Raw genomic sequence first — 20748 nt, 5'->3', positions numbered from 1 at the left:
ACCACCTTCCACAAAATTTCCCTTGCCCGTGCTGGTGCAGCTTGCACCTCCAGGCTGCTGGGGCCCTCCTGGACCCGCGGGCTTGGACAGAGATGTCTAGGTCGCCCTGTTTTGGAATGAACTTGGTGGACGGCTCTGAGGTTTCCCTTGGCCCCTGACACGATGATCAGTCTGGAAGTCGGCTCTCACTCTCCCTCCAGCTCCGGTGGAGGCCGCCGCAGGAGGATGGCAGCCGAGACGAGGAGGCAGCAGACCCTCCTCCGCTGCGGTGACCTCGCTCAGCGGGGGGTGCATGTCATTCGGCCAAGGAGAGGTCAAAGGCCAAGGCAGACAAGGCTAGACTGGGCCTCTTACATTTTCCACAACGCTGTGTGTGTGTGTGTGTGTGTGTGTGTGTGTGTGTGTGTTTCAGGGACAGTGAGTGGGAACAAGGGAAAAGTAGATGAGCAGGCTTTGCAGCAGGGTGTGGAAAGAGCCCTGAGCAGTGAGTCTGGAGACCCCTACTCCAGACTCGGCTCTGCCTCTTATTACTTTCTGACCTTGGACACAGCCCCTAGCTTGCTGGGGTAGCTGATCTCTGGGGTTGAAATGGGGCTCTGCCTGCTCCCCAGTTTATAGATGTAAATCGTGGCATTAGAATGAGAGAGTGTGGTGGTGGGGGGGGAGGGGCACGTGGTTTCCAAAGGCAGAGGACTGGTGGTGGCAGGGGTGACCTTGACAACTAGTGGTGGGTATAAAGCTGCCTGCAGGCTGGGCACGGTGGCTGACACCTGTAATCCCAGAACTTTTTGAGGCCCAGATGGGCAGATCACTTGAGGTGAGGAGTTTGAGATCCACCTGGCCAACATGATGAAACCCTGTCTCTACTAAAAATACAAAAATTATCTGGGCGTGGTGGTGGGCGCCTGTAATCCCAGCTACTTGGGAGGCTGAGGCATGAGAATGGCTTGCACCCAGAAGGCAGAGATTGCAGTGAGCTGAGATCGTGCCACTGTACTGCAGCCTGGTGACAAAGTGAGACTCCATCCCAATAAATAAATAAATAAATAAATAAATAAAAATTTTTTTAAACTGCCTGTAGTACACTGGAACCAGGACTGGAGACAGGCAATAAGTAGTGCAGCCCAGGGGTCTGCTTCCTCTGTTTCCCTATAGAGGCTCACCTTTCTGCTGCTTAATAGAGCTGCCAGGATGGGGCAGGACTCCTTTTTCCCCTCCTTCACTCTATGACCCAAGTGATCCCCAAGGTGAGCGCCACCTTCTTTTGTGAGCTTAGCCCTGCTGGTGTGTGCGGTGCCTTTTCCAGGGCCCCTGTGCCTGTCAGCCAAGCCTACCCTGACTATGCAGGTAAGTCTTTCTTGCCGGTTGGCGTTGGCAGCAGGCAGAGGCCTAGACGTTGGCCTCTTCACTTTCCCTCCCTGGCTCCACAGATCTCCCCCAGTTGCAGGCTCTCTGTTTCCTTGAACTTCCAAAGATAAATAAATAGTGATTGCAAATGGAGAAAGGGAGAAGGGGAATGGACTCCCCCAGCAGGAGCCCTCGCAGGCAGCAGCCCAGGCTGCATTCCTCAGGAAAGAGCTGACAGCAGAGCCACAGCCCATAGGCAGGACTGTGCAGCCCTCCTGTTCACAGGCGAGGAAGACTCCGAGATCTCTGGCCTGGGTCATATAGCTTTTCTGTGATTTCCTTTTGCTAAATGAAGACACTCAAAGTCTAAAGAGGAATTCTACTGGAACACCCACTCCTGGAGGCTGAACAGAGGCCAAAGGCCATTTAATGAGGCGAGGCTTCCCCACCGCTAGGAATGAAATGTCTGGCGGAGACATTTACAAAACACTGGCCTGTCTTGAGGGTCACCACATTTGACTTCTTACCCACCCAGGGAGGTGATGAAGTGGAGGTTACTTTCTTATTTTGCAAGTACTGATGAAGACACGGATTCACTGAGACTGGAGTCCAAGGGTAGGAACTTACTTTCTGATTCCTTTTTTTTGTGTATGTGTGAGACAAGGTCTCACTCTGTCACCCAGGCTGGAGTGCAGTAGCAAGAACACTGCAGCCTCGATCTCCTGGGTTCAATTCTCCCACTTCTGCCTCCCAAGTAGCTGGAACTACAGGTGTGTTATCGTACTTGGCTAATTTTTAAAAATGTTTTGTAAAGATGGGGTCTCACCATGTTGCCCAGGCTGGTCGCAAACTCCTGGACTCCAGCAATCTGCCGGGCTTGGCCTCCCAAAGTGCTGGGATTACAGGCGTGAGCCACTACTCCTGGCCATGAGCGTGTTCATCTGTTTGTTTGTTTGTTTGTTTGTGACGGAGTCTCTCTCTGTCGCCCATGCTGGAGTGCAGTGGCGCAATCTCAGCTCGCTGCAACCTCTACCTCCTGGGTTCAAGTGATTCTCCTGCCACAGCCTCCCAAGTAGCTGGGATTACAGGCGCCTGCCACCACGCCTGGCTGATTTTTGTATTTTTAGTAGAGACGGGGTTTCACCACGTTGGCCAGGCTGGTCTCGAACTCCTGACCTCAGGTGATCCACCCGCCTTGACCTCCCAAAGTTCTGGGATTACAGGAGTGAGCCACCGCGCCCTGCCATGAGCATGTTTTAATCCTTTTTTGTGCATATTTCTAGTATACTGTGCCCAGCCATGGTTCCTTTTTAAGTGCTTTCTTCTCTGAGCCACGGAGAGCCTTTCCCCAGGGAAGCTTCCTACAGACCTCTTTTCAGAGATGCAGGGAGGAGTGAATGAATTGCTCACATCAAAATATTTTTGTTTTGAGGTTTGTTTGAGATAGGAGAATGACTCAAATCTAGTTCCAGACCTCAAAAGATCTGCTAGGAAGCCTGACCAATTAAACACACCTTGATCGGAGGTGATAAGCTCTTCAGTGGCGATCACAGAGACAAGGCTGAATTAATTCCGACCAGAGCAAGGGAGAGAGGACTTTCCGAAAGAGGCTGTTTAATCTGGGAAAGAATGTAATCTACCAGACTCTATGAGACCTTATTCCCGGAAGAGTCTAGGGGCTCATATCTGCCATCTCCCTCTCGAAAGAAGTTTGCCTTTGCTGGGAGCTAGCTTTTAGCTGATCTCTCTGAGACTGAGCGGATTGGAGCTACCATGGGAGGTACATAAGGAAAGCGGACATCCACTGAGTGCTTATTATGTGCCAGGCACTTGTTGAGTACATTTCGTAAGAATTAGCTCATTTAGTCAGGCATGGTGGCTCACGCCTGTAATCCCAGCACTTTGGAAGGCTGAGGCAGGCAGATCACCTGAGGCCAGGAGTTCAAGACCAGCCTGGCCAACAGGGCAAAACCTCGTCTCTACTAAAAATACAAAAATTAGCCGGGCATGGTGGTGGTGCCTGTAAATTCAGCTATTCGGGAAGCTGAGGCAGGAGAATCACTTGAACCTGGGAGGCAGAGGTTGCAGTGAGTCAAAATTGCACCACTGCACTCCAGGCTGGGGGACAGAGTGAGACTCCATTTCAAAAAAAAAGAATTAACTCATTTAGTTATCAAAACAGAGTGAGGACCTTTTTTTTTTTTTGAGTCAGAGGTTTCCCTCTTGTTGCCCAGGCTGGAGTGCAATGGCATGGTCTCAGTTCACTGGAACCTCTGTCTCCTGGGTTCAAGCGATTCTCCTGCCTCAGCCTCCCAAGTAGCTGGGATTACAGGCACCCGCCACCATGCCCAGCTAATTTTTTTTGTATTTTTATTAGAGACGGGGTTCACCATGTTGGCCAGGCTGGTCTCAAACTCCTGACCTCAAGTGATCCGCCTGCCTCAGCCTCCCAAAGTGTTGGGATCACAGGCGTGAGCCACTGCGCCCAGTGGTCAGGACAATTTTTTTTTTTTTTTAACAGACAGGGAACCCAAAGAGTACCTCATCCAAAAATACATAGCTAGTAAGTAACAGAACCAAGATATGGACTCCTGGAGCCAGAGTCAAAAATTTTTTTGAGATAGGGTCTCTGTTGCCCAGGCTGGAGTGCAATGGTACAATCATAGCTCACTGCAGCCTTGAACTCCCAGGCTCAAGCAATCCTCCCACCTTAGCCTTCTGAGTAATTGGGACCACAGGCATGTGCCACCATGCCCGACTAATTTTTTAATTTTTTGTAGAGATGGCATCTCGCTATGTTGCCCAGGCTGGTCTCAAACTCGCAGCCTCAAGTGATCCTCCCGCCTTAGTCCCCACTAAGTACTGGGATTACAAGCATGAGCCATGGCGCCTGACCAAGAGACCAAATTTTTAACTGCTGTACTGTGTCATTTCTAGGGAGGAGAAGAGCTCACAAGAAATCTCCCAAGAGTTTTACTTCCCCTTGTGGGTTTTTCTTGACAAAGTCTCGCTCTGTCACCCAGGCTGGAGTGCAGTGGCATGATCTCAGCTCACTGTAACCTGCACCTCCCGGGTTCAAGCGATTCTCCTGCCTCAGCCTCCCGAGTAGCTGGGATTACAGGTGCCCGCCACCATGCACGGCTAATTTTTTTGTATTTTTAGTAGAGATGGGATTTCATCGTGTTAGCCAGGATGGTCTCGATCTCCTGACCTCAGGTGGTCCACCCGCCTCAGCCTCCCAAAGTGCTGGGATTACAGGTGTGAGCCACCATGCCTGGCCCCTCTTGTGGTTTTTTTTATTTTGATTCTCTGGCCTTCTCTGAGCCAAACCTTTAGAGATGTCCACTCTTAACCCATAGCTGGTAGTAGAACCAAGACACACTTGACTTTTTCTCTAATAGAGTCCAGAAATGGAGAAACTTCCTCAAGGAACTTCACTACTAAGCTGGGAGAAAGTAATGGGTGGATAAAGAATATACACAGACTTCCAGGCGCAGTGGCTCACGCCTGTAATTCCAGCACTTTGGGAGGCCTAGGTGGGCAGATCACGAGGTCAGGGGATCCAGACCATCCTGGCCAACATGATGAAACCCCATCTCTACTAAAATACAAAAATTAGCCGGGCAAGGTGGTGCATGCCTGTAATCCCAGCTACTTGGGAGGCGGAGGCAGGAGAATCCCTTGAACCAGGGAGTTGGAGGTTGCAGTGAGCCGAGATTGTGCTGAGGCAGGAGAATTGCTTGAACCCGGGAGGTGAAGGTTGCAGTAAGCTGAGATCGTGCCATTGCACTCCAGCCTGTGCAACAAGAGTGAAACTCTGTCTAGAAAAAGAAAAGAAAAGAAAGAAAGAAAGAAAAAAAAAAGAATATACAGACTCTAAGCGTGCAGAGGTGTCAGGGGTGACAACAGCTAACAAGCTCCCAGCACCAGGCCCTCTTCTCTTCTGCTGTGTGTCAGAGGGCCCCACCCAGGCTGTTCACCCTTTTTTTTTTTTTTTGAGAGAGGGTCTCGCTCTGTCACTCAGGCTGCAGTGCAGTGCTGTGACTATAGCTCACATCAGCCCTGAACTCCTGGGCTCCAGCAATCCGTCCACCTCGGCCTCTCAAAATGCTGGGATTGCAGGCATGAGCCACCATGCATGGCCTTACCTTTTAATGCTAAGGTTTTCTAATTTCCTTCTGTGTCTTGTTGTCTTCCAGATTTTAACAACCAGACTCAGGTCAACAGTGGTTGAGATAATGGCCCATAATTGGCTGGAGAATGCAAACGTGGCATTTCTCCAGGGTTCTATTAGCTCAGAATGACAAGGTGACCCCTGCCCTCACCTCCCTCGCAAGATGGCTCCCCAGGGCTTCCTCTGAGCTCTCGTCCCTGTCCTGCACCTCCCTGTGGGGACAGCTGAGCTGCTGGTCCTGTTGGAGCAGCATGAACACCTTGCTGGTGTCCATGATGGAGAACAGCTCATGAAGGAATGAATCAGAACCGTTGGATGCTATGCAGATAAATATTTAGGCCTGTGAGGGCTTCTCTTTGGTGATCTGATTCCACCACCTAGAAGGTACCTAAGCATAATTCAGACATTCCTGCAGGAAAGAGTCATAATCTCTGTCGCTATTAAAGTCCAATCTATCCTTTAAATGAAATCTACTCACAGTCCTGCAGATGAGGACTACTTCCTGCATGATGACCACAGTGGCTAAGAGACTGAGGCAGGAGAACCGCTTGAACCAAGAAGGGGGAGGTTGTGGTGAGCGGAGATTGTGCCGTTGCATTCCAGCCTGGGTGGCAGAGCGAGTCCGTCTCAAATAAATACACAAATAAATGGCCTCTGTGCTGTCTCTGTGGAGGATCAAGAGTGGTGGGACCAGTGGGGGAACAGGAGACAGTGAGGAGGCCAGGCCCACAGGCCGTGGAGGCCTCTTGGACAAAGGGGATGAGGAAGGAGGTGAAAAGGGGCTGGATCCTGGTGTAGTCTGCAGGCGGAGTCCCATAGGATTTTCCAACACATGGGAAGAGGGGTGTCAGAAGCATTGGTCAAGAATGTCCTCTTGTGGTCGGGCGCGGTGGCTCAAGCCTGTAATCCCAGCACTTTGGGAGGCCGAGACGGGCGGATCACGAGGTCAGGAGATCGAGACCATCCTGGTTAACACGGTGAAACCCCGTCTCTACTAAAAAATACAAAAAACTAGCCGGGCGAGGTGGCGGGCGCCTGTAGTCCCAGCTACTCGGGAGGCTGAGGCAGGAGAATGGCGTAAACCCGGGAGGCGGAGCTTGCAGTGAGCTGAGACTCCGTCTCAAAAAAAAAAAAAAAAAAAAAAAGAATATCCTCTTAGGTGTTTGCCGTGAGCCATGAGAAGAATGGAATGACCTCTTCCTAAGCTGGAGAAGACTCAGGAAGGATAAGATTTGGGGAGGAAATCAAAGAGTTTGACTTGTCCCTCTTCTAGGTGCTGCGGATTTCATGGTAAACAAGAAAGACAGAGTCACTGCCCTCGTGGAGTTGACAATCCAGGAGAGGCAGCTATTATTAATATTTTTTTTAGAGATAAGGTCTTGCTCTGTCTCATAGGCTAGAGTGCAGTGGTGTGATCATGGCTCACTGTAACCTCAAACTCCTGGGCTCAAGTGATCCTTCTGCCTCAGCCTCCTAAGTAGCTGGAGTATAAGCACACCCTACCACACCCAGTTAATTAAAAAATTTTTGTGTGTGGAAATGGGGTCTCACTATGTTGCCCAGGCTGGTCTCAAACTCCCGGCCTCAAGCAATCCTCCCACCTCGGCCTCCCAAACTGTTGGTATTACAGGCATGAGCCACTGCGCCTGGCCCTGAGAGGCAGTTATTGAGCAAACACGGACACCCATGACTATAATTCGACATTGTGTCAGTGCTGTGAAGGGGAAGGGGGCATTAGAGAGGATCAGGGCAGAAGCCCTCAGTTTCCATGAGGATCAGGAAAGGCCTCTCTGAGGATGTAATGGCTAAGCTGACCTGAAGGATCAACAGGTGTTAGCCAGGTAAAGAAGGCAGCCGGGAGCCTTCCCTAATTCCAGGCAGGGAAGAGCTTGGCACCTTAGACAGAGGTGAGATCTGCCTTGCTGGAGGGAGCAGAGGGGAGAAGGAGGAAGAGAGCCAGTGAGGGCTACAGGCCTGGCCTCCACCCTCCCCTCCTCCTCTTGTTCCTCCCCAGTAGCTCCCAGGCTCCTTGGAGCTCAGGGGAAAGTGTGGCTTTCTCTTGCCCAGGGTCTTATGGATGGATCAGGACTTGGGACGCTTTCCCATCCGCAGCCTTACCAGGCCACAACAGGGAGGGTCTTTTCGGGGGGTCGGGGGAGCCGTGCCCATCCAGGCCTGGCTTCCCATCTGATTTCAGGGCTTCTGGGGTCATGGTCTGTAACCTGTTCCAGGCCCACGCAAGGGGCTACTCCATCACCAGCCTTTTTTCCCCAGAGGCAGCCAAGATGATGAAGCCCTGCCGCAGGCCAGCACCCCTTTCCCTGAGCCCCATGGGGTTAGACATTCAGGTCTCAGAAGGATGGAGGCAGCTCTGGCCAAGAGAAGGGTGCGTGCGAGCACGGGGCGGGGGGGCGTGGAGAGAGGGGGCGACAGAGGGGCGAGAAGGGGTTACGAGGCCAGCATTTTTGCACAGGTTTGTGGACATGTGGCTTTCACTTTGTAGAAAACGAAATAGAAGATGAGGGGGAGGCACTAAGGCCCGTCACGTGCGGTGTCTGGTTTAACCCTCACACCATGCCATATGTGGTTATTGCCTTTCACAGATGAGGATGTTGGCACTCAGAGAGGGTGTGTGCATCTGTGCGTGCGTGCACGTGTGTTGGGGTGGGGAGAGAGGGTGTGTGCGTGTGTGCGTGTGCATGTGTTGGGGTGAGAGAGGGTGTGTGCATGTGTGCGTGTGCATGTGTTGGGGTGGGGAGAGAGGGTGTGTGCATGTGTGCCTGTGTGCGTGCACATGTGTTGGGGTGGGGGCTTCATTTGGTCCGCTGCTTTCTGTGATGGAATGGGGTCACTTGATGGAGGAGCTGGGGTGGAGCCTGGGCTCCCTGATGGCTGCTGCTCCCTAATGACCGTGCTCACAGCCCCTGCTGCGGTGCCCTGTGGTGGGAGAGTGTCGGCAGGTGCGGATCTCTGCTCCCCTGACCCGTTTGCACCCCCATACCCTGCAGGAGGCCTGAACCGCCACGGAAGGGAATCGGAGAGGAGCGCAGAGCCGGCTGGTGGAGAAAGTCGCAGGCATTCTTCCAGGCAGGAGGAGGGGTAGGGAACACCCCGGGCAGCTTGGAGCGTTTGGGGTCATCCCCGGGGCACTGGGCCAGGTGGGGGCTGGTGCGAGTGAAGGGTGGGAGCCCCCTCCCGGGCATGTGGCGGGGAGCCTGAGGTTGAGGCCAACCTCAAAAGTGTGCCTGCCTCCAGCTCTCACCACTGTTTAAGAAACTCATTTTTATCGAAGCGACACACACATGTGGCTAAGAAGTGGACCAGCCTGGAAGAGCTTGTGATGAAAAGGCCGCGGGCCCTCCCAGTCCTGCTCCCCAGAGGCGTGGAGTTGGACAGTTTCTGCTTTGAGTTCTCTGCTCTTTGTTGAAGCAGTCATGGAACCGGCTTAGTGCCCTGAGAGATCGACCCTGTCTGTGGGTGGGTTTTCCAATCCAGCATTTAGGAGCTGCCCACCAGGCCTCCTGGTTTTCAGAGCTGTGGCTCTCCGCAGATTTGCCACCAGCTTCTCGGAGTCACCGTTGTCTTCTTTCCACAGACCACTCCACCCACCCCGGAGCACTCGGACCCCAACCCCCGTCATGCTGCAGCCTGAGAAGTGCCCTCATTAGCACACAACCCCGGCCAATGGCAGCTTGGATTTTTAATTTGCTGGAAAAGTCCATCTACGCATGGAACCTCAATTCCTAGCAGCAGCTGGACTCTTGATGGCTCGCTGGGGCTGACTTTTTTTTTGTTTTTTAGGGACAGGGTCTCATTCTGTCACCTAGTCTGTAGTGCAGTGGCACCATCATAGCTCACTACAGCCTCCAATTCCTGGACTAAAGCGATCCTCCTGCCTTAGCCTCTAGAGTAGCTGGGATTACAGGCATGTGCCACCAATCCTGGCTAATTTTTAAATTTGTGTAGAGACAGGGGTCTTGCTACGTTGCCCAGGCTGGTCTTGAACTCCTGGGCTCAAGCAATCCTCCTGCCTCAGCCTCCCAAACACTGGAATGACAGGTGTAAGCCACCGTGTGGGACACGCTGGTCCTTTTGTGTGTGTCTCTCTTGTCATCTCTTTCCTTTTCTCCTCCACCTTTTTTTTTTTTTTTTTTTTTTGAGACAGAGTCTCGCTCTGTCACAAGGCTGGAGTGCAGTGGCGCTATCTAGGCTCACTGCAACCTCTACCTCCTGGGTTCAAGCAATTCTCCTGCCTCTGCCTCCCCAGTAGCTGGGATTACACGTGCCCGCTACCATGCCCCGCTAATTATTTGTATTTTTAGTAGAGACAGGGTTTCATCATGTTGGCCAGGCTGTTGTCAAACTCCTGACCTCAGGTGATCCGCCCACCTCAGCCTCCCAAGGTGCTGGGATTGCAGGCCTGAGACACCATGCCTGGCTCCTCCACCTTGCTCGGTGCTTTCCTTTGTCCTTTCCTCTCCTGCCCTCTCTCTCTCACTCTCTCTCTCTGGCCTCAGGGGGCCCTGGGTCTTCACCCGGATGGAGAAGGCCAGACTTCTGTGCAGGCAGTTGTGGGCTCTATTTCCTAAGCCCTGTCAGCTGCCCTGTGCCCCTGGAAGGCCTGGGTTGAAGTCAGCAGAGATGTGGGAAGAGGAGCCCCTCTGTCTAGGCCCCCGTCCTGTGCCTGCACTTTGAGGAGTTTGGGTGTGTACTGGAGTTTGGATGCCCAGGGCGTGTGAGCCAGAGTATTTGGTTTTGGTTTCACTCTGGGCTGATTTTGCTGCTTTTAGGCCTCAGTCTTTAGTTCGGTCTTTAGTTGAAAGCTGGGGAACACTCGGGAAGGCTTGGATGTCCATGTTTGGGTAGCATTAAGGGGAAGCGGGGCCTTTCCCCCTCTCCGCGTCCAGGCTGGTTATGTCAGCCGTGCTCTGTGAGTGCCATGAAGGGAGCTTGGCTTGAGGACTTGGAGTTTCATTTGCCTCGTGGAGGGTCCTCCTTCCTTCCCAGCCTTAGAAGATCAGGTTTCATGTCTGTAGGCCCGGCAGTGTTTCCGACAGTCCTTATCTGTTTGGGCCATCAGAGCTCCACCCCGTTTCTCCAGGGAGGTTCAAGCTGACTGCAAAGCCCAACACAGCTGGAGCCAGCAGAACAGCCGACCTGAACTTTCACCAGTGCCAGGCTTTGTGTGAGGCACTTTACACGTATGGCCACATTTAGTCTTCACAGTGATGCCATGAGTAGTTACCCTTAAGATCACTCCCATTCACAAAGGAGGAAACTGAGGCACCAAAGGGGCTAAGTATTTGACCTAAGATAGTTTGATAAAGAACAGATTTGAGATTCAAAGCCGGACAAACCAGTGCCAGAGTCTTAGAGCAACTACTGTGTCTGTGTGTGTCTGTGCGTGTGGATATGTGTGCGCATGTGTGTATACGTTTGCATGTATATGTGTGCCTGTATGTGTGTGGCTGTATGTGTCTCTGTGTGTATATGTGTGCCTACATGTATATGTATGTGTGTATACATGTGTATATTTGTGTATGTGTGTGGCTGTATGTGTATTTGTGTACATGTGTGTATATGTGTGAGTGTGTATATAGGTGTCTGTGTAAGTGTGTTTGTCTCTGTGTGTATATTTGTGTATGTGTGTGTATATGTATATGTGTATGTGTAGGTATGTGTATGTGTGTGTATGTGTGTATATGTGCTTTTGTGAGTATATGTGTCTCTGTGTATATATGTATCTGTGTGTATATCTGTGTCTGTGTGTCTGTATCTCTGTGTATCTCTGTGTGTGTATCTGTATCTGTGTATATCTGTGTGTGTCTGTGTATATCTGTGTATATCTGTGTGTATCTGTGTATCGTGTATCCGGATCTGTGTATCTCTGTGTATCTGTGTGTGTGTCTGTATCTGTGTGTGTATATCTGTGTCTGTGTATCTGTGTGTGTGTGTGTATCTCTGTGCATGTATCTGTAGCTGTGTATGTATGTGTGTATCTCTGTGTATCTGGATCTTTGTATCTGTGTGTGTGTCTCTGTGTGTGTATCTGTATCTGTGTGTGTATCTGTATCTGTGTATATGTGTGTGTGTATCTGGATCTTTGTATCTGTGTGTATCTGTATCTGTATCTATGTGTATATCTGTGTGTGTGTGTGTGTGTGTGTGTGTGTGGCAGCTCCCCACACCTCTCACAGGCTACCTCCTTACTCCTGCAGCCCTTATCCTTGTAAATGTGTTCTCCAAGTGACTGCATAAAGCCCTTTTGATGACTGGTTCCTTGACACGGACACAGTGAGAGCCCTGTTCCCCATCCCCACCCCTGCCCCAGGCCCTGGGCCTCAGCTCAGAGGCCCAACCAGCACCCTGACTGCCAGCATGGGCCTGGGCCTCACGGTTGAGCCCAGCCCGGCTGGGGATAGCACACTCCGCTGCTGGGGCCTGTGCACAGTCTTGGAGACGGGCCCATGATCGGTCATGACGGGGCACACAGAGCCACCTGTGAAGCCCCACACCCTGGGAGGGGAAGAGGTGTTTCTTTCAGGCCTGGCCTCCCAATCACCAACCTGGAGCAGGACGAGAGCTGTACGCAGGCAGCACTGTCCCCCACCAGAGGGTTCTGCAAGGGGCTGCCCTCTACAATGGCACCGGCCCCAAAGTCCCAGCCCCTTGTCCTGGCCGCCTTAGGGTACAGGCAGCTCCTGCCTCACACTCCTGGCTGGCCACAGCAGTAAAGCAAGGCAGGGCCACCTAGAGCTCTTTGGTTTGGGGATCTTCCTTTCACCAGTGGTTTGTGGGAGATGGATGCGAAGGGTGATGAGAGCGAAAGTAGACAGAGACAGGATACAAAGAGGAAAAAAGAGAGAATGAGAGAGAGGCTCACCCAAGGTGTCCCAAATAGGAGGACACCTTCCCCTTTCCTCCCTGCAGGAGATGTTCCCGGGGAAACGCAGCCGAGGGAGAGATGGGCTGGCCGGGGTTCCAGGCCCTGCACAGCGGCTGTCTCTGCACGATGGTGTGTGTGGGGGCCCTGCAGGATCAGCTGCAGTTCTGTGAGCCAGTGGCCCAGCTGCTCACCCCTCCCCAGAGCCCTCGCCCCTCCCAGCTGAGGAGCGCTGCTGTCAGAGGCTGACTCTGCGCATCTCTGGCTTTATCCTCCCCGCACATTGAAACTATGAGGCTTCGGCCCTGTGACTGCAGCTTGCCTATTTCCACGGGTCAGAGACAAGTCTGGAACATGGCGCTTTCATGCAAACCAGACCTGGCCTCCCCCAGCCCCTTACTCCCGGGGAAGGGGGGTGGGCCAGGGCCCTTGCTCAGGCTCTAGTTTCAGAACTTTGCAACTACTGTCCTTCATTCTGATCTCTCTGAAACGTTTACGAGGCTGCCTTCCACTCTTGCCGCTTGCTCCACCCTCAGCCTCCAGCGGGACTTTGAGTCAGTGCTGCAGAAAACAGGGAATTTGAGGGGCCCCAAAGTCCTGGGCTGCTCCATCAAAGCAGCGAGCACCCCTCAGTACCTCATGTTCTAGGGAAGCCAAATCAAAGGCAAACCATGAATTCCTCTTGCTCACGGCCAATAAAAACCTTGCTCCAGTGCCGGTTTCCTTTGCTGAAATCAGATATCTTGGTAATAAACAAGTCCGAAAGGCAGGGAAAAGCTCTTGCTTGCTTCTTTCTTCTGATTAGTTTTTCTTCCTTAAAAAAAAAAAAAAAAAAAAAAAAAGTTTCTCCTATAACAGGATGCCTGCCCCAGAAACTTGAGCACAGAAGGCCGCCCTCTCCTGCCCTGCTTCCCTCACTCCTCCAGAACCTTCCCCACTGGGCTCCTGTAGGGTGGGGGTTGGGGCTTGGCTTCCCCAGGACTAGACTGCTTAGCTCAAAGGCAGGTCAAAGGGGCTGGGGAGAAGAGGCCTTTGCTGCCTGGGGAGTTGGCTGCTGGCTCACAGTCTTACAGCAATAGCTGACTTCTCAGCCTCTGGCTGGTGGCCGGCAGCAGTGGGAAGGCGGAGTTTTGACGAAGTGGAACTCCCCCTTTTTTTTCTTTTTCTTCCTTTCTTTTCTTTTTTTTTTTAAGAGACAGTCTCCCTCTGTCACCCAAGCTAGAGTGCATCACAGCTGGTGTGATCACAGTCACTGCAGCCTCACTCTCCTGTGCTCAAGCGATCCTCCCGCCTCTGCCTCCTGAGTCACTGGGACTGCAGGTGTGCACCACCATACCCAGCTAATTTTTAAATTGTTTTTAGAGACAGGGTCTTGCTACGTTTCCCGGGTTGGTCTTGAACTACTGACCTCAAGCAATCCTCCTGCCTCAGCCTCCCAAAATGCTGGGATTATAGGTGTGGAGCCACCATGTCTGGCCAAGGAACCCCTTTTCTCTAAGGCAGTTCTTCTGAATTCCTCTGAGTGTGCCATGGGGCTGTGGAAAGCCCCACACTGCGGGATTTAGTGTGGTGTCCACAGAGAGGTAGATCTTGGGCATCAGAGGCGCTGGGAGGGCAGAGGCCTTGGGCTTTTGCTTCCTGGGACTGCCTTGTCCTCGCACATCAACCCTCTCCTGGGCCCCTGCCTGTCCTTGTCCAATCCCAGGGCAAATGTAACTCCACATGTGGCCTGCTGCGAAGGAGTGCCCTCCCCTGAGGTGCTGACATCTCTCTTCTTCCCTCCCAAATAGGTTTTTAAGTGACTTTGCTGTCAGAAGATGCTATTCTGTTTGTTTTTCCTCTGACACTATCTCTCCAGAGAGTTTCTGGTCAAGAGAATTATGTGGAGGCTGCAGATTGCGAGAGAATTGCGCCTAATAGGGAACAGACAGACAAGACAGCTTTCATGTCTAGCCAAGTTTCTTTCCCCTCCTCTTTCTCTCTCTCTCCCACTTCTCATCTTCCCTTTTTGGCTTCAAAGTTGGCCTTCATTTGGGCTTGTTTCTTCGGTACATCTGGTGAATAAGGTCACACATTGATTTTATTTTGGAGATTGGCAGCCGGGTCAGGCTTAGCTCTGAGCCTGGAGAGCGGCACGGCTGCTGGGAGGGCGGGTGCTGGAGACGCTAGCCTGGGATAGCACAGAGCTAGCAGGCGGTGTCTCCAGGCAGCTGGTGCAGATGGGACCATTCGAGAAGGCACTCCGGCACTCAGAGTGGCCTCTACTCCCTGTGATCTCAAGGCTCAGGAGTGTGGGCTTGTAAAATTTATTTTAAATACAAGAAAAGTGCCAAAAGCCCCTCCTGCTGTCCCCACCGTGTGCCGTTTCAGCTGATCTGTGCTGGACTTTAGAGGAAAAAAAAAAGTGTTAGCTCTGCGGTCCCTTGAGGCTTCAATGTGATTATAGAAGAGGAACTTAAGTTTAAGGACCCTTACCTTGTAAGTAGCTGCTCAACCACACAGAGCCATAGTTTACACATGTTGGTGCAAACTGGGTGGAAAAGGAAGCCCCTTTCTTTACCTATAAGTTCCGTAAGGGGAGGGAGGACAGATTAGTAAAACATTTTGGTAGACGGTCTGGATTCTTTTGTCCTTAGTCATGAGGCTGATGTAATAGCATTCAACTGATTTCATGGTAAAGACAGTCACAGTTCCCAGAAAAATCCTTTCCCCTTGCACCACTGAAGACATTCCACTCCTACTGCAGCCCTTCAGGAACTGGTAAGCGAGTCCTTCCTCCTTCAAAGCTTTGGTGGAATGCACAGGGCCACTTGTTTTCTGAAGGATGAAGATGTCCTGGATTTTAAGAATGTCCTGTCTGACCTCATTCCTGTGTGTCCAGCCTTAAGGAACAGAATTCACTGCTGGTCCAGCTTCAGGGGGAAGGCACAGGGTTGCACACTCTGAGCCCTGCAGCCTGTGAGATTAGCTTGAATCATGAGGAATGAGCTTGGGAGGGAGATGGGATGATGAGAGGGGAGGCCAATCCCACTCATGGCTGGGTTTAATGCTCTCCTTCCTTCTGACCCCCACTGGCTGTGGTTTCAAAGTTTGTTCTGCATTAAGATGCATCAATTCTCAACTGTTCCAATGGAATAGAAACACACACTTATTTTATGGTAATAAGGCTCATTTAAATGAAAGCTGCACATCTAAGAATATGCCACTTATCAATTATTAAAGGTAGAGATAGAATATACCAGTGTGGAGTAGTGACCACGTTCTGGGCCAGAAAGTCAAGTCCTGAGTTTATTTCTTGTCCGGCCACCAACTCACTCTGACCTCAGACCACGAGAACACGGAACCTTCTCTGGGCCCCAGTTCCCCGTCCACAAAGGGACATTGCCTATCAGCCTACACAAGTGTACCAGCTGTTGTGATGGTGAAAAGAGAGAATATAGAGAATAGTGCTGCATATGCCATCAATGTTAAACAAAAGGGAGGGGGGTACCGTTTGAGTATTAAGAGGTTGCTTTGAGAACTGTGACAGATTCTGTGAGGAGCTCCCCAAGAGATCAAAGCCTTGATGGACTGTTGGGAGGTTTTGTGGCATCTCAAGCCTTCTGAGGCTGGCTTCAGGGCAGACAAGGGCCCGGCGCCCTCAGACACTGCAAGGCTGCACAGGTGGGTCCATTCCAGGAGAGCAAGCCATCCAAACTCCAGGAACTGGCTTTCATGAAAATCTGGAAGAAACCCAACCTGCCACCCATCATGTGTTAACGAAAGACAAACTCACAACCTGCCTCAATTTTCTCTCTGCAAAAGATCCCATCCTGCTGGGGTCACTCTGGACACACTTTGGTGTCCTTCCCTTATCTAGAGCTGATTGAGCCTTCCCTGGCTTTCCTCCTTATTCGCTGTTTTGGTTTTTTGTTTTTTTTTTTGAGATGGGGTCTCACCTTGTCGCCCAGGCTGGAGTGCAGTGGTGCGATCTCAGCTTACTGCGACTTCTGCCTCCCAGGCTCAACTGATCTTCCCACCTCAGCCCCTGGAGTAGCTGGGACCACAGGCATGCGCCACCATGCCCAGCTAATTTTGGGGGAGGGTATTTTTGATACAGACAGGATTTCACCATGTTGCCCAGGCTGGCTGGTATTGAACCCCTGAGGCTCTGCAAGTCACCCTATCACTTGAGTCATGTCCTCTCTGGCCTCCACCAGACTGAGTAAACCAGGAGTCCCTCTCAGGGTAAATTGCTGACAGTGGAGAGCCAGTGCTTGTCCCTCCGGTTAGCCAATGTCGCCATCTAGAGGCAATTCAAAAGTCTCTTGCAGCAAGGGGTAACGTCTATTTCTGTAATTCCTGAAATGTCTTTTTTCTTGCCCTTAGAAGTTCAGAATCCCTCTCACCCACGGTGTAGCGTTGGCTGCGTCTGTGACCGTGGGGAAGCCCTCCTCCAAAGCCCAGCTGGCACGATGCCAAGGCACCAGCACAGCTGCTTCCTGTGGGTTCCAGTGCCCCCTCCTGTTACATTCACTCACTACACCAGATCATAAAAAATAAATCTTTTAATTGCTTTGTAATTGGCACAGATGGTATAATTCAAACTCACATTTTTTATTTAATAGACTCTGAAATATCACACTGTAGCTCTCACTGAAATAATACAGGAATCATAATCTTTAAGTTTACAAAAGTACATTCGGCAGCAGCATCATGTTTGAAAGTTACTTGTAAAATCAGACTGGGGCTTGAAAAAATAAGAGAAAAAGCCATCTGGAAAATAAAAAACAAGCCATACTGAAGCCATCTGTCATGACTACTGGAGAATGGTGTTTTTGGGTTTTTTAAAGATCTTGTTACTTTATTAAATGATCCAGAAGAGTTGCACAATTCTGGCTTGTAAATACAGCGGGGAAGCTGTAACTGTGCCTGGAAAGTGCTCCTCAGGACAAGGAACGTCAAAGTCAGGCTTTGTTGAAACCATGTGCCTGAACAGGCTTTGAAGGAATCTTTTGTTTCTTAGGAGTAATGAGATTCACCGGTTTTTGATTTAAAAAATCATCCTAAAGAGATTATAGTGGAGGAGATAATCATTAAACGCTCATCACTGTAGGTCCCAGAGGAAAAACTCAAAAAGTCCTGTCTCTTAAGGACGATGTCAGAAAGGCCCAATTCCTGCTTATGTTATCCCTTAATTTCAGGGATACCACAGACTGGCAGTGACACAAGCTCTCACTACCAAATTAATTTTTTTTTTAAGAGACAGGCTGTCTCTAAAAAAGGTGGTGGTGGGGGGGTATTATCTGCATATTAAAAGGTTGCTTTAAGAAATGTGACAGCATCTACGAAGAACTCCCCAAGTGATCAAAGCCTTGATGGACTATTGGGAGATTTTATTTATTTATTATTTTTTTAGGCAGGAGTACAGTGGTGCAATCATACCTCACTGCAGCCTCAAACTCCTGGGCTCAAGTGATTCTTCCACCTCAGCCACCATGCCCAGTTAATTTTTAAATTTTTTGTAGAGATGGGGTCTCCTGATGTTGCTGAGGCTGGTCTTGAACTCCTAGGCTCAGGCGATCCTTCCACCTCTGCCTCCCAAACTGCTGGGATTACAGGCATGAGTCACCATGCCTGGCCAGCAACAATTTGTGTTTTGAGAATTAACCCGAGCCATTTCCTGAAGTTACCTGTACTGCCATTCCACAGTTGGGAATATCTTCACATATCTATCGGCTAGGGAAGAATCTGGGCGCAGAAATCACCTTATTCCAGAGCAGCAATCTAGACAATGTAGTAGGAGTTTGTAGGGAGTAGTTAACCATAAGGAATTTCCTATTAAAATGAGATGAAAAAGGGGAATCCCTCTGAATTCCACGATTAGAGGCATCAGTGACCAAATTTTAACCTGGAAAAGGCATTCATGGATCAGTTCATGCTCCTGGGCAGAATTCAATATTGGACACGATTCCTAGCTATTGATTTGGTATCTGTTCTGCAGAAATGTTTGAATTTCTCAAACTCAATCCAAAGTCACTGCTTGAAGCAAGCTTCCTATGTCAGAGACTAAGCACAGATGGTTTCCATCAACACACGTGATCATTAGTGCTCTCCACAGGTCACAGGAGAGCAGGACTCTGCTGGGACACAGGGAATATCAAAATGAAAATCTAGGTTAGTGCATAGTTAGTGCTCTCAGTATTCCCTGGCTCAGTGCTCCTGTGCCACCTCCAGCGGCGCCTTCACGTCTGCTGCGCACTTGTCCGGGGTGGGTTTCTTTGAGTAATCCCGCTCTCCAAAAATGGTGCTTCCTATTCGGACATTTGTAGATCCTACTTCAATCTGCAGGAAAGAAGAGAAGGTATCGAGGATCAGGTTTAAAATAATAAAATGGAGCCAGTGCTGAAGCTGTGCCCCCATTCTGGCTCTCAAGAGCCGTCTATGAAGAATAATAACAGCCGAAGATGGCTTTGGGGTGATGGTTCTCCTCAGAGATTTGACCTCTGAGGGCGTATACAGGAAACAAGTTGGGTTTCTCTAGATTTCCAGTGGTTGGGGAGTGTGGCTGGCACTCAGCTAGGTGCAGGTCAAGGACATTAGACGTCCAGTGTGGGATGCAGCCGCACAGCACAGCACACCCACCTTTCCAATGTGCCACGGTCAGTAGATGAAAAAAAATCCTTATAATTATCTGATCAAATTCCATTTTACTTACCAATGCAATGTATTTTTGCACTGTTTTAAGAAATACAATTTTCCAGGAATGCAAATTTATATTTTGATTTTTGAAACTTTATCAAGTTATTTGCTATTTCAGAAAATCATGTATTTGCATTGCCAATCTAGCACACTTGTACCAGTTGATACTTACAGCTGTTGATGTACACGTAAGATTGTTGGTGAATCTACACGTAAGCCTCGGATGGGTGCGGTGGCTCATGCCTGTAATCCCATCACTTTGGGAGGCTGAGGTGGGTGGGTTACCTGAGGTCAGGAGTTCAAGAACAGCCTGGCCAACATGGTGAAACCCCGTCTCAACTAAAAATACAAAAATTAGCCGGGCATGGTGGCAGGCGCCTGCAATCCCAGCTACTTCAGAGGCTGAGGCAGGAGAATCGCTTGAACCTGGGAGGTGGAAGTTGCAGTGAGCTGAGATTGCGCCACTACATTCCAGCCTGGACAACAGAGCAAGACTCAGTTTCCAAAAAAAAAAAAAAAAAAAGATGAAGCCTTAGGCTGCTTCATTGTGATTTGCTGTGATACAGCCAGGCCCACGCACTTATGTAATGATATGCCTTTCCAAAAATTATAGCTTAATTTCTTATTTTCCTTTAGACTACACTTATGGAATTATGTTTATAATTTATGGAATTATATTTATAATTGATTTCTTATTTCCTTTAGATTATACTTATGGAATTATATTTTGTTTTAAAAGTTCAGATGTCAGGCTATAATTTCTATACATTTCTTTTACTTTTATTTTATTTTTTATTTTTTTTGAGACGGAGTCTCGCTCTGTCAGCCAGGCTGGAATGCAGTGGTGCGACCTTGGCTCACTGCAATCTCCGCCTCCCGGGTTCAAGCAATCCTCCTGCCTCAGCCTCCCGAGTAGCTTGGATTACAGGTGTGCGTCACCATGTCCAGCTAATTTTTGTAATTTTAGTAGAGAGGGGATTTCACCATGTTAGTCAGGCTTGTCTCGAACTCCTGACCTTGTGATCCACCCGGCTCGGCCTCCCACAGTGCACGGATTACAGGCGTGCGCCTACCTCTTTTCAAAAAAGAAAGGGCATGGGGAATGGGAGATGCTGGAATAGCTGAGACCCTGAGACTGGGTACCCTATTGCCATCCCAAGGCATTTCCGAGGCTTCTATAGCAAAGATCTGCTCTTGTGTCAGCCTCTCAGACACCCTACTCCCACCCCTCGAGGCAGACAGGGCACTGGCTGAACACTTACCGCGTGCTGGAAATCCACAGACATGCCCATGCTTAGCTCAACCTGGTCAGCAGGGATGTTCAGCTTTTTACACAGCTCCTCCCGGAGGGACAGTAACAGCTGACAGAAAGAGACGACACCTATTTTACTCCTGCCTTCTCTAATGATGCCCAAAAGTGGCTGAATCTGAACTTCTCTGACAATGGTTATGTATTCCTTTTTTATTTTTTATTTTTTTTATTTTTTGAGACAGAGTCTTGCTCTGTCTCCCAGGCTGGAGTACAGTGGCGTGATCTTGGCTCACTGCAAGCTCTGCATTCCGGGTTCATGCCATTCTCCTGCCTCAGCCTCCCGAGTAGCTGGGACTACAGACGCCCGCCAACACGCCTGGCTAATTTTTTGTATTTTTTTTTTTTTTTTTT

The 20748-nt window shown here is 50.2% G+C and overlaps 2 protein-coding genes across 3 annotated transcripts in view; both read right to left on the bottom strand.

Moving 5' to 3' along the window:
* Window positions 1-13045, bottom strand: part of ADGRA2 (adhesion G protein-coupled receptor A2) — a 59669-nt gene extending 46624 nt beyond the window's left edge. Inside the window, exons 1-2 of the mRNA XM_011993510.1 lie at window positions 13041-13045; window positions 12405-12551 (exon numbers count right to left, since the gene is read on the bottom strand). Coding sequence (XP_011848900.1) covers window positions 12405-12551; window positions 13041-13045 — 152 coding nt within the window. The remainder of the gene's footprint in view (window positions 1-12404; window positions 12552-13040) is intronic.
* A 3888-nt stretch (window positions 13046-16933) lies between these two features.
* Window positions 16934-20748, bottom strand: part of PROSC (proline synthetase co-transcribed homolog (bacterial)) — a 29874-nt gene continuing 26059 nt past the window's right edge. The window contains exons 7-8 of one of the 2 annotated variants that reach the window (XM_011993094.1): window positions 20348-20446; window positions 16934-18728 (exon numbers count right to left, since the gene is read on the bottom strand). In XM_011993094.1, coding sequence (XP_011848484.1) covers window positions 18597-18728; window positions 20348-20446 — 231 coding nt within the window. In that variant the 3' untranslated portion in view covers window positions 16934-18596. Of the gene's footprint in view, window positions 18729-20341; window positions 20447-20748 lie in introns of both variants that reach the window. The other variant, XM_011993101.1, reaches the window with a different exon arrangement.

Source organism: Mandrillus leucophaeus, unplaced genomic scaffold, assembly GCF_000951045.1.
Source record: "Mandrillus leucophaeus isolate KB7577 unplaced genomic scaffold, Mleu.le_1.0 Scaffold111, whole genome shotgun sequence".
Classification (NCBI taxonomy): Eukaryota; Metazoa; Chordata; class Mammalia; order Primates; family Cercopithecidae; genus Mandrillus; species Mandrillus leucophaeus.
This window is presented reverse-complemented; position numbering and strand designations above follow the sequence as displayed.